General features: G+C 43.3%; 1 protein-coding gene across 2 annotated transcripts in view; it reads right to left on the bottom strand.

The window, feature by feature from the left end:
* ASAH2 (N-acylsphingosine amidohydrolase 2) overlaps positions 1 to 13,552 on the bottom strand; it is a 72,432-nt gene that overhangs the window by 25,777 nt on the left and 33,103 nt on the right. For both annotated transcript variants that reach the window (XM_077350330.1, XM_077350331.1), the window contains exons 4-8: positions 13,184 to 13,336; positions 6,770 to 6,946; positions 4,774 to 4,901; positions 2,840 to 2,917; positions 1,610 to 1,730 (exon numbers count right to left, since the gene is read on the bottom strand). In XM_077350330.1, coding sequence (XP_077206445.1) covers positions 1,610 to 1,730; positions 2,840 to 2,917; positions 4,774 to 4,901; positions 6,770 to 6,946; positions 13,184 to 13,336 — 657 coding nt within the window. The remainder of the gene's footprint in view (positions 1 to 1,609; positions 1,731 to 2,839; positions 2,918 to 4,773; positions 4,902 to 6,769; positions 6,947 to 13,183; positions 13,337 to 13,552) is intronic.

A 13,552-nucleotide genomic window follows, 5' to 3' on the forward strand; every position in this document is an offset into this window, starting at 1 on the left:
CGGCCTTCCCCCCGGACCTAGATGCACACCCAGGGCCTCTTTGAGGCCCGGGAAGAATGCCTCCCCCCCCCCCCCGGTGGAGCCAGGCCTTCCCTCCAGGCTCTTCAAAGCCCCGGGTGTGCTTCTTGGCCCGGGGAGGAGGAAGGCCTCCTTCTGTACTCATGCCATGGCGCCGCTTACCCATCACTTTCTGGACTGTCCTGTTGAGGGTCCAATCGGAAGGCACTTCGCTCTTTCCTATTGGGTCCTCACCTGACTGGCTAGAACTCTTGTCTGTTCTGGGCCCAATCAGAAGGCGCCCACTCTCCGGCCTCACCCACTCTCCACCCACTTAGCCTTTTATTTAACAGCGACCTGCTGTTAAAGATGGGTATGCTGCTGCTCTTTCCTGCAGTACACCATGTCAAAGTTCTGCCCTCAGGTCATGCACATGAAGTTTAGAACATTTGGCTGTTTAGAACAACGGCTGTCATTAATATTATAGTGTTGCAACACATCTCTCATTTAAGTTAGCTGTAGAAATATGCATGCATAAAATACCATTGGAAGAATTGTGAGCTATTAATATTGTAAAGGGTATAAGCAATTACCATTAAATAAGAATGTAACGCCAGCCATTTTAGGTTAGGACTATAGTCCATCTAGTCCAGCATCATATGATGTTCAGTTAGAAGCTCTGGAAGCCCCACAGAGCCTCCCCACTGATATTTAGGGGGCGGCTGCCTCTAAACATGGAAGTTCTATTTAGTCATTGTAGCAGATAACGACGGATAGGTCACTGCTTTAAGAATTTGTTCAATTCCTTTTCAAGACAAAGGACATCAGCACTTCCCACAACAGCAAATTCTGCCATGCAATCACCCCTTAAATAAAGATGTGCTTTGTTTTGTCTGTTCTTTCATGTAACAAAACGTTTGTTTTTTTTCACATAATAGAAAAGTATTTTAAAACTTTGGCTGGATTGGGCCTCAAGTTGGCTCCATGCAACCAGCTGGGTGACCTTGGGCCACTCACAGCTCTCTCTCTTAGAGCACTCTTAGCCTCCCCTACATCACAGGGTGTCTGTTATGGAGAGAGGAAGGGAAGGTGATCGTAAGCCATTTTGAGTTTCCTTTGGGAAGTAAAAACACACCCACATACGTGTCCTTCTGCAGTGCTTGGCAGCCTATGCAGCTGAGAGCTCAGTGACAAAGCTGTACAAGTACATGGGTATGGATGTGGGTCTCATAGGAGATGCGTGTGCAGGGAGTTGGCAGCCATTATGGTCCCTGGCCCCACCACAGGATATGTTGACGCTGGGCCTGGGATCAAGTTCTAGGTCACAATTCTGACTCAGTTTCAGAGACAGAATGAGGAAAGGAAAGAATCAAGGCAGAGAAGAGGCCTGGAATTTTCCAGGAAGGCAAAAAGGTAGAGTCCATGGCATTCGCTACAAATTTGTTAATATTAACTATCATCACTATATTTAGAAACTAGGCACCAAGCTCTTAATGCTGAATAAGCAGATGTCATCTATTTATCTCACAAGTTTAAATGGCAATCTAGCATCTTTTTCATATCTTTTGTCATTTTTCAAAGTTACATTGGGGTTACGCCAAGTTCTCCGTACCTCTCCTGATATATATTCTTTGTTCTTCTCCTGTTCTAAGAGATAAGCAGCGTAGCCAACATTGTCACTGCTCGCGAGACAGTTGGTGTTGTTCATGCTGACGGGGTGAATGGCATACCAGCTAGTGAAAAACCAGAAGATAAAGGTCACTGGAAATGCAATTCACATGCTTCCACATGGAACTCTTGTACTCTGCAGTCTTCCAAACCTTCTTTGGTAGGTTCTTTGTTGAAAGATCATACCCCAAAAAAGGTTTGGATGGAAAAGTGCAGATTTCCACACCACTTCCTCATATTAGCAATTCCCCTCCATGGTGACCCAGGAGTTTTTGCCTTTTAAGAAAGCACAGCAGATTGTGAAGTTCCAAGAACATTCCTACAAGCAGTTAAAAAAGATGTCCCCAGCAAAATGCCTGCTTGAACACATTAAACTGCCTGATATGGAATCAGAGCCTTGGTCCATCAAGGTCCATATTGTCTCAGACTGGCAGCGGCTCTCTAGAGTAGGAGGCAGAGGGCTTTTACGTCACCTACTGCCTGATCCTTTTTAAATGGAGATGCTAGGGATTGAATCTGGGACCTTCCCGATGCCAAGCAGATGCTCTTCCACTGAGCCACCACCCTGGCTGCTTGTACAAATGAAAAGCATGGGGATTCAAAGCAGCAATGAGAGCCTAACAGGAAACTGCCTCAGTGTGGCTGTAGCCTTGATCTTATCTATCATTTTGCACGACCCTGGCTTGTTCCACAGGGTTGTCCCTGCATTCCCCATCTCTGAAACCTCCGTTTGCAAAGGCAAATCAGAATCTGAGTGATTTAATAATGGTCTGAATCAAGCCATAATCTTGGAAAGGATTCAGTGGTATCTTTACAGAGTCAGATAACATCAGTTTACGCTTCTGTCAAAGATTTGGGTTTTCATGCTCAAGCATTCTAGCACAGGGATGCTCAAAATCACTAGGAGGATGATCCTCTTTTCCAGGGCTATGTTCACTGTGGGGAAGCATTTTGTTGTGACTCGGATTCCATGTGTTTGTTTCAACCCATTTTCTGCTCACCCCTTTGCCTCCTTGGATTCAATGTGCTCTCAGATATCTTGGAAGCCCACCCGCTCTATTAATCCCTCCCTGGACTCATTTACTCCCACCCTCACCCTTCCCAAAGATTTTTCTTAAGCCCATCCCTCTTGGGTGTGCTATCTTACCCAGTTTTTAACATAGGAAGGTCTCACCTAAACAGCCCTATGTCTTGGCCTTCGACGTCGGTCATCTTTAGTACTGTCATATCTTGGTCTGTGTTTGATGAATATCTGGTTGACAAAGACAATAAAACACACTCTGCATTGAGAGCCATGAGGTACATGCATCGAGACAAATAGAGCAGCACAATCCGGTGCAAATTTCTCCTGACCACAACCTCTTCACTTGAACAGAAACCCTGCATTGAATGAATCCCAATTTAGATACATTATATGGGAATGTGGTTTACAGATTTCAGCCTACTGAAACTAGATCCTCCTAATGTGTCATGTTAAGACTTATGCTTGGCTTCAGTTCTGCTTTTATAGTTCTGATTGGTTCCATAGCCCTAACCCTAGGAGATGGTTTCTTGAAAGGTTTCTTGAAACCTGGAAAATATTTCAGGTGCTTCTCAATGGTAAAAATGGCTGGCCTACCCCTAGGCAGTCCACCTGCCCTACACAAAGAGCAGATATATTTTAGTTTCACTTGGAAAGATAAGATGTGAAAGAGGAGCGACAAAAAAGGATCTCATCACTAATTCAGGATCTTTTGGTACCTGTATTTGCATATGAAAGTACAAAGCAGTAGAATAATTTTCCCAGTATAAATATCACACCTAGTTGTTATTAGCCCCGAGAATCAAAAATAATAGGCCGCACTTCTCAGTCACCTATAAAGAAAGCAGAAGGATGGGAATTCAAACAAAACCAGAACATGCAGCTCAGGAGAATTGAGCCTAACCCATGCATCTTAGGGCCAGACTAGACGTAATGGCATCCCTTTGGTGGATACGCCACCACTTCAAAGCCTTAATGAGTTGATTTTTAAAATGCTGTAAGGGCCAGACCTTGACTGAACTGGGCCTGGAACACCGCAGGATGAAGTGCTCTTATTTTAAGGCTACAGGCCTCTTCAAGTGCCAAAGCAGCTCCACACACACCTATCCCCTGCGGCTGTTTTAAAAAGATGCATAGGAGAAACATGATCACCTCATCCTGACCACTTGAGATGTTTGGAACAGGAAAGCTCTCACAGACATGTCGGTTCATATCTCCCCTTGTCGCCTTCAAAAGTGAGAATTTTAACTGCTTTATAAGTCTCTGGAAAAAAAGGTGGTAATGAAAGATTTCTGGAGAGAGGATGGCGAATTAACCTAAAAAAATAGGGATGCTTTTTCATAGTTTTTTGAAATCTGCGTTGTACGGCTGAATCCCTTAGATGTGTCATATTGTGCGGTGCGATGATGAGGAAGAAAACACTATGTTTCCCACAGAACCTAGTGGCAACCGTGGATATACAAATATATTCTCATTTGTTATTTATGTGGAACACATCTTCTGGCATGCCCCCTGGGACGGAAATGGGTATGGATGTGACGTCTGAAGCCCCGCCACAGGGAGAATGCCAGAGGCTGCCAGCAGAGGAAGCACAGACCTTGTGATAGTTGGACTCTCACTAGAATATTTTTGTATGTATGGCAGATTGCATTTCACTCATTTTTCTAATAGAAGCTCCCAATGAATTTGTTTTTTCAGTCCATTTTTACATCACACACTAATTATATACCATTCATACGCAGCAAGTTCAAAATAATTTGGCACAGCCAAAGAGAAAATGAGATAATGAAAGCCTGTGGGTTGGATTTGTGGAGGAAGAAATGGAATCAAACTAAAGATTTCTGAGCCAAATTTGTGAGGTTGAAAAATGCAGTGGGATCATTCATAGAAATAAATGTCAGATTCATTTCCGTATTTGGGTAATCTGAAATTAAACTTTGAATCAAGTTTTCAAAGCCACATACAACCCCACTATGATTTTTGTTGTTTTTGTTGTTGCTCACCTGTTCTTCAGACTTTTTACTGGCACATATATCACCCCACTACCTTAGTCAAATTGTGACTTTTCCCTTCTTCCCCATGTTTACCTGTCTCTTTCGGCTTTTGGATTTTCAAGATAAGAAAAAGGACTTCTGTTGATCTGGCTGTTTAGCAGCACACCTTTATTAATAAAAATTCGTCCTTCCTTCATGTTTTGATGAGCCATGTCAATACTCTGAAAATCGGAAATATAAACAGGACCGGTGAAAAAGAGACCATTTTTCTACCCATGCCACTAAGGTACACACATGAGCCTCAGGGGAGGGTGGTATGCAAACATAATAAACAAACAAGCAAATAAATAATACACACATACACTCTGCAGAAAGTGTTTGGTATAATTTGAGAGCCAGCATGATGCAGTGGTTTAGAACAATGGACTCTAATCTGGAGAGCCAGGTTTGATTCCCCCACTCCTCCATATACAGCCAGTTGGATGACATTGGGCTAGTCACAGTTCTCTTAGAGCAGTTCTTACAGAGCAGTTCTCTTAGAGTTCTCTCAGCCCATCTACCTCACAGGGTATCTGTTGTGGGGAGAGGAAAACTGTTTGTAAGGCACTTTGGGACTCCTTCAAGTAGCAAAATGTGTGGTATAAAAAAAACAGCTCTTCTTCTAATTATCCTTTTGACTGTATCAAGATTCTTCTTGTATGTATGAACACTGAGGAAAACACCATACAAAAAAGAAGATCGATACAGCTGACCTAAAGTAAGCTAAGGTAAGTCTTTGGAAGCAACTGAATTTTGCACAATATTCTGATAAAATTTTGAAATAAAATGGAGAACAATAGAAATCTTGTGATGCATTGATTTGAAAATAACGTCACATAATTTGGAAGTGAAATTCAAAGGAAGGTTTTGAGAGCATTACTCATTTGACTGCATGTTAGAATATGCACCATATTAAAAATAATATAGTGCCAAGTTTCATCCCATTTCAGGTCTGCATGTTGGTCCAATTGATGCCTACAGTCAGCAGCTGACACACGTGATCAAATGGGATAAAAAGTAAACTCCTCCTTTGTTTGAATATGGGCCAGTCCTATATATGTTTGCTTAAAGTGGGAACCCAAAGGTTCTGTGGGCTTTGCATTCATTTAAACATTCTTAGGGGGGGCTTAACAAGAATCATAGAATCACAGAGTTGGAAGGTACATCCAGGGTCATCTAGTCTAACCTCCTGCAGAAGGAAGAAAATTCACAACTACCTACCCACCCATAGAAACTCCAGTTTCATGCTCAGATGATGCCCCCTCCCCCAAAAAACCAGAATCTCTGATCAGTCTGGTGCCTGGAAGAAATTCTCCTCCCAACCCCCATGTGGTGATCAACATTTGCCTGGGCATGCAAGAAAGGTTCACAAGAGCCAAGCACCAACACAATCCCTTCTGCCCACCCAGTCACAATCTGCCTAAATTCACAGAATCAGCATTTCTGTGAGGTGGCTATCTAGCCTCTGCTTAAAATTTCCAAAGAACGAGAACCTCCTACCCCCCCAAGGAAGCCTGTTCTACTGAAGAACTGCTTTATCTGTCAGGAACTTCTTCCGGATGCTAAGCTAAAAATTCTTTTGAATTAATTTCATCCCATTGGTTCTGGTCTGACCCTCTGGAGTAACAGAAAACAACTCTGCTCCATCCTCTATGTGACAGCTCTTCAAGTACTTGAAGACAGCTATCATATCACCTCTTAGTCATATTTTCTCCAGGCTAAACAGACCAAGCTCTCTCAACCTTTCCTCATACATCTTGGTCTCCAAACCCCTCACCATTTTCATTGCCCTCCTCTGGATGTGTTCCAGTTTGACTACATCCTTCTTCCGTTGTGGTGCCCAAAACCGAACACAGTACTCTTAGGTGAGGTCTAACCCGAGCAGAGTAAAGTGGTACCATCAGCTCACACGATATGGACACTATATTTCTTTTGAGTATCAGCACATGTCACCGTCTTCCCAGGATAACACCAGCAGATATTCCACTACCAGCATGCAGAAGAAAATTTAAGTAAGGCAGTTAATGGGATAGGCTGGGCTGGTTCTTACCTCTACAATCCCCTTGCTAATGGCATTAAGGGAGGGCTTGATAAGCCCCCTACCAGATATCATAAAAAGTGTATTTTGGAAATATCCTCCAGGTCCTGAATGAGTATGAGTTCCACTCAATACGACGTTGTCATATCTATACAAATCTGCATATTTTTCCTTCAGCTGTTTCATTACCTAAGAAAAAAGAGAACATTCAATAAGCCGAACTGGAGTGATTTAAAAAACACACACCATAATGATTAACAAATATATCATGGAATGTCCTTTTGGAGATGTGACTCAGCTATAATATGTGTCTGTTTTATGGGAACAAAATTTACCCCATGGTGATTTGCAAAGTTGTGCTGCAGATATTAAGCAGTCCACAGACCACGCACAATGAGAGACTGGGACCTGTTGTCCAATTGATCCATGGCTGAATAAAATGTAGTTCTTGGTTGAGATGAAAAACATGTTTTATATAAAGAAAGAATTATTACCAAACTTTGTATTTTGTTTTTAACTTCATGCATTTTTAATTACTATTTCTCTCTGTCCTTGAATTTGTCAAAGCACAACAGTTAATGCATCTGAATATATATCAAGGCTAGCTAGTGAAAGCCATTTTAAAATTCTTTTCAGATTTTCATCAATACACCCTGCTTTTGCTGTGAAACCGAGGTTTACAATTCTTTCCACAGGGCAGCATCTGTGCAGTGCTATCACTACACAACGCACATCTATTAAGAAGAATTTTTGGCCATTGCCATCACCTACTCTGGCAGCTTCCTTAATGCAAGGCTAGCGACTAAAATCAAACAGTGGACTGTCCATTTGACAGCAGAATGTTTACTGAATTGTTTCAGTTCCCATGAAGATGGAACGTATCATGTTTGTAAGAAACATTTTTTTTTATTCCAAGGGTAATACAGTCAAGATTATTATTTTTGTAGTTTCTTTTTTTTACTTTAAGAATAATAACAATCTCCATCTAGAAGAGTAAGAGACCAATTGTAGAAGTATTACTACTGCTCAGACTTCTGTAATATGTAAGCCCTGATTTAAAAAAAAATGAAGGGCAGGTGATTGCAGAGGTGGAAGATTGGTCCTTTTTATAGTATTCCTCACATACTGTCTAAGTCAGGGGTAGTCAAACTGCGGCCCTCCAGATGTCCATGGACTACAATTCCCAGAAGCCCCTGCCAGCATTCGCTGGCAGGGGCTTCTGGGAATTGTGGTCCATGGACATCTGGAGGGCCGCAGTTTGACTACCCCTGGTCTAAGTAGTAAAAGATGAAACACGCAAAGTCTCCTATATTACCTTCCCAGCATGAGAGCTATTGCAACCTGGCTCCTTATAAAACTTAGATAAAGCCAGAAGCCATGAACCATAAAACTGATTCAAACTGCAGCTTCTTTCCCTGCCAATGGCCCTCCAGTGGACTCTTTCAAATATGACCTGGGGCCTCATGATTTGGGAAGAGAAGTGTTGCAGTGGTTCTGGTGCCAGGAAAATGATGCTGAAAGAGGCACTGCGAGAGGCTCATCAAAGGCAAGAAGAGATGCCTGAAGTTATCCATTGTACAAAAAACAATACTGGGAATGACTGAGGTTTCACAAATATAATAAAGACTAGGGGCAAAGCCCGTTGTCTCCAAGAATACAACGGGCGCTAGAGCTTGGCAGTGGGAAGAGGAAGGGGAGGAGTTGTCCAGTCTGTAAGGGCATGGGGTTGAATGTGTGTGTTGTGTGGGAGGTTGTGGTGGCATGGTGGCAAATGAGGGCATGGGTGTGGAGATAATGGTGTCAAGAACCTGTGGTTTGGAATGTTCATTGAGTGTGGGAGAGGACTGACCTTTGGGAATTGTGGCAGAGTGGTTACAGATGAGCTTTCCAGAGCCATGTCTTCAGATATGTGAAGGGAAAATCAGACTGGAGACTCTTCTTAGGGGAAGATTACATGGCAACCAATTCCCCCCAGTCCTGCGTCATTTCCCTTCTTGTGGGAATTAGGCCACAGACACTGAAATGCCCCTCTACCCTAATATACATGGGGAAGTCACAGTACACAGGTGTCCACCCTGTTCCTTCTCCATTTTTTTCACTGTTGATAAAATATTATGTGCCCACATGCTTCTTTCATGGTTGCTCCTTAGAAGAAAAACGGATTTTTGTACCATGTTGTTTACTACCCAAAGGAGTCTCAAAGCAATTTACAAACACCTTTTCCATTCGTCTCCCCACAATAGTCAACCTGTGAGTTATGTGGGGCTGTGAGAGGACTGAGAGAACTGGGAATGGGCTGTAGTGATCCAGCAGGCCTAAGGTGTCTCAAAGCATTTTCCAATCATCTTCCTTTCACTATTTACAGTTTCAGGCTGTAAGTATTTATTTAGGTCTCCCCGCACTTTCCAGTCTCATAGGACTGCTGCTGGTCTGCCTGTCTGCGCCCCAGAATACAAACAGTTGCTGGTAAGGGCTGGACATAGCCCATAGCCCAGGAGGGACACACCTGCACCACTCCCTCCCAACTGCAGGCAAAAATGGCTCCTTTGAAGGCTGGACTCTGAGGCACTGTACGATTTTGAAGTCCCACCTCCAGGAATATTTCCAACCCAAGGGTAGCTAACCTCCAGGTGGAGCCTGGAGAGCTCCTGGAATTACAGCTCACCTGCAGAGTATAAAGATCAGCTCCCCAGGCAGAAGGGGCTACTTTGGAGAGGGTTGTGGTAGAGAAGAAACATTTAAGGCCTCCCACACAGGTTGTTGTTGTTGAATTGAAAGACTTGAGGCCTACTGCACAGGGTTGTTGTGCAGATGAAACAGGAGACCAAAAAAACAGCTTCATCTGCAGAATAATGCTGTGCTGTGGCCTCAAATCTGCAGAGAGTTGCAAAGAAGAAAGACACATGGCTTGGCTATGTCTAACCCCTGGTCAGAGCAGTATTTTAAGTGAGAAGGGGCTTTTCTGTGGCCAACTTTTCTGTCAGCCAAATGTTTGGCAGAAGGGGAAAGTCCCCCCCCTCAAAACGAATGCCCTCAGGCTCCCATGCGTTGCTCTCTGAAGGAATATGCCTCCCTCCCCTCAGTCAGGGCCTGTCAGAGGTTCCTTCACAGCAGGCCTGAAGGGAGGGAGGAGGAGGGAGTGCACTCTCCAGCCTCCTGCCAGCTCTGTTGGGGTTCTAAGGGAATTTACAGTTGGACATGACAGTTAGGACAGCCTTGGGGCGAAAAGGGCTGGCGCAGCCTGTCCAAATCTCTGTTCTCACCCCCCTTGGCAGTCCTAATGACCTCCTCTCCCTTTGGTGGTCAGGAGCAGACTGGCAGCCATTTCTCCAGATTGCCCCTGGCTGGATGGAATTTTGGTCTGTCCTGGTAAGGTGCCAAGCTAATCGGAAGGTGCTTTGCACCTTCCAATTGGCCCCTCCGCTTGTCAGTCCAGGGCCATGGGACCAATTGTTGCCCCTCCCCATCACGGACTGAGCCCACCCCAACACCCCTTACTGTTTTATTAAGAGGGAAAAGATAAATTGCCAATGGGTGTGACTTTAAAATATTACAAAGTGTTATGCACTAAGTACTATTTATGTCAACTGTGTGTTTGTGAGGGTACTGCATTTTAAAATGGCTTTATATGCTCTAAATCTAAATTTAAAAAAATCAATTCACAAAGCAAACATAGAAAGATCAGAAAACCATCTTTAGTTCTGAGGCTAAGATTTAAAATTGTTCAATCCTAAATAGGTGTACTCAGAATCTTCATAAGTCTGTTCAGTGAAATTTACTCTCAGGAAAATGTTCTTATGATTGTACTGTAAAAATGCCAGTAAGTCAAATGGACTGTGGTTGGAAGCCAGCTATGAGAACAGGCATTACAGAACATGTTTTTCTCACTCATAAAAAAGTAGTTTGTAATTATTGTACAGGCATTTTAAAGAGACATATAAACTGCCCTAAGGCAACATAAATGCTAGCTTAAGACCAGACTACAGAAGAACAAAAATACAGGACCTTTAAAATGTCTGTCATGAATCTAAGATAAAAGTTCTGTGCGAGGTTTTATAACTATCAGCAATAACATCTCCTATCTCCTACTACATATAAACTCCTGAGATAACTTTGTCCTTTGTCACATAATACGTGCTCATCTTAGTTAAATTTCCCCGTTTAAAGCCCCAAGAGAATTGGCAAAAAATAGAGTCCATTTTATATACCGTTATGATGACATACAGTCCTTATGTGAAGAGGGAATATATGAAACTTACAGACATTTTGTATCTTAACAATGTACTGCATTTTTAATACAATGCTTCTAAATGCAGCTTGCAGTTTCTGGTGGGCAGTTATAGAGGGCCACTTCAAAATCAGCATTATTGATACGGCTGATGCAAACTTGTTAAGTGGGAGTGGCAACCAGGGGGCCCAAGGGAATCAATAACTAAGAAAGGAAGTAGAAAAATCAGAAAGAAATGGCGGTTGTGTTCTCTTGGCCCAGAGCACAGACAGGGAAAGATCCAGGAGGATGAACTCCCTAAGGATCCAAACTGTCCCAAAAGCTCCAAAGAGTCTCTCTGGGTAGAGAATGGGTGAGGTTAGCGCACCTCACCCTCCTCTGCTGATCGCAGCGGTGATTAGACCCCTGCCTGCTTCTGGAGCTCATGAAGATGAACTTGTTAGAATGCCATCTTGGTCTACCTCTCCAAACTTGGTATTTTGTGCCACAGAAACAATCATCAAGATGTTAGAATACAGAATGTAAAATACGCTAATACTGAAGCAGATGTGATTTTTATTCTATGAGAGTGAAGCTAGCTACACAAAACAACAGAAAATCTGAACAATTATCCTGAAGTTAATTTTTTTTTAAAGCAGCAGCCACCAGTGATATGATTTGGAGTGAGTAGCGGTGACCTTTCCCCATACATTATTTTCATGACAACAATTGACACTGTTCTTTTAGGCCAGTCTGTTTTGCCTTAAGGAGAAGTAGTTACACTAAGAAGCTGTATAAGATTGGGGAAATGGTGGTGGTGGTGGGGAAGAGTTAGGCCCATTCCGCACCAGGATCAATGTGGCAAATTGGTTTAGGAGAGAAAAAACGCAATTTTAAATGGTGGAATTCGTCGTTATGCATACCTGCTTTTGTAGTGGAATCCAGTTGCGTTTCAATAGTTTCCTATAAGTTTCTGGTCTCGGCAAAAATCGCTAGGAAGGAAGCAATATTTGCCGAGCTTTGTCCCGCCCCTGGCCGTCAATCAAACGAGCAGCCAATGGGCGGTTGTTACCATGCTCCAAAAAAGCCCCTTTGCCTTTAAGAACAGGTTTAAAAAAAAAAACACGTTGCAAAGAATCTGCGTTGATTCGTTGCAACGGAGAGACCCATCTAGCTGGCAGGTGGTGTCTGAGCTGGCAATTCATCGTTGCCATGCTCCCCCGAGTGAAAAAAAAATCCCTCCCCGTGCACGGGCGCGATTTTCTGCCGAAAATAAAGGGAACTAGCAAACAGGGCTTGTGTTGTGCTTGGTGACTTGAGGCAAGCTTTAAAGCAGCTCTGTGAAGGGACTGCAGCCGGAGAAGCCTCGCTGGAAGGCTCGCCGGTTCGTTGCTCTCCACTCGCTCCGAGAAAAAAAAATGGTGATCGCTTCGCCGGAAGTTCAGAGGAGAGAGCCAGGGGGAGGGACTTTGCTGAAACTGCAACAATGGGAACGCACAGGTCTTTTTCAGAACTGTTGCAGATTGCTTGCAAGAGTGTAGCGCTTTTCAGAGGGTGAATCCACCTTTTGGGATTTCCCTTTAAGCGCTACAAAGAAACGCTTTTAGCTGATCATTTGCAGAAGTGTGGCAGATTGTGTGCGACGTCGTGCATAACTGCAAATTAGTAGCAATTACAATTTGCCACACACCTGTTACTTTGAACTCGTACGGAAAGGCCCTCAACCTCCCCTGATTTCAGCCTGGTATTTATGACTGAGAAGCTTTTAAGAAACCCATTTGTGGATCTCTTATCTCACCAAGTCAAGCCTCAAGTTCATTGTTTTGAACTGCCTTTTACCTCTTACCCTCCTCCATACTTCATAGTGAAGGGTTGACTCCACAGGGCTTTGAAGGCAAGAGGCAAACAGAGGTGGTTTGCCATCGCCTGCCTGAGCTGTGCAGTCCTAGACTTCCTTGGTGGTCTCCTATTTGGCTACTAACCCTGGCTGACCCAGCTTAGCTTTTGAGAGCTGATGAGATCAGCCTAGCCTGGGCCATCCAGATGAGAGTACACTTGTCTAAATTTTGTAAGTTTTATAGTAAATATAGGATCACTGTATATTATGATGGATCTTTTTCTCTCTCTGTTTCTCTCAATTTTATGTACCAAAGCTAAATATTCAGATTTTAAACAGCTTTTTAGCCACAGCATCCTTATAAAGTCAAAGCTTCACTTACCTCTAGTCTAAGCCTCTGAGATATCATCCCTATTTCAGCAGTAACAAACACCACTCTTTTGGTGTGGTTCTGAGGCTCTGCTATGATGAATGTCCTACAGTACTGTCGTGTTATTAAGCCAGCACCAACTTGTTCCAGACTGCCATAGCCCATCTACAATGGAACACAACATTTAATTAGCCACACATAATTCCTAGGGGATAGATCTGATCCTTGTCTGCCACTCCATTGAGCAAAGTTTATTATTTAAATATTTGTATCCCACCTTTCCTTTTTGTTCAATTCTGAGGCTCCTCTAATGAGCTTTCCTCCAGTTTAAGTAACTCTTCCGTTCAAGGAAGAACCACTTAAGTTGAAGGATGGCTGCTT

This window comes from Paroedura picta, chromosome 8 (genome assembly GCF_049243985.1).
Source record: "Paroedura picta isolate Pp20150507F chromosome 8, Ppicta_v3.0, whole genome shotgun sequence".
NCBI classification, from domain to species: Eukaryota; Metazoa; Chordata; class Lepidosauria; order Squamata; family Gekkonidae; genus Paroedura; species Paroedura picta.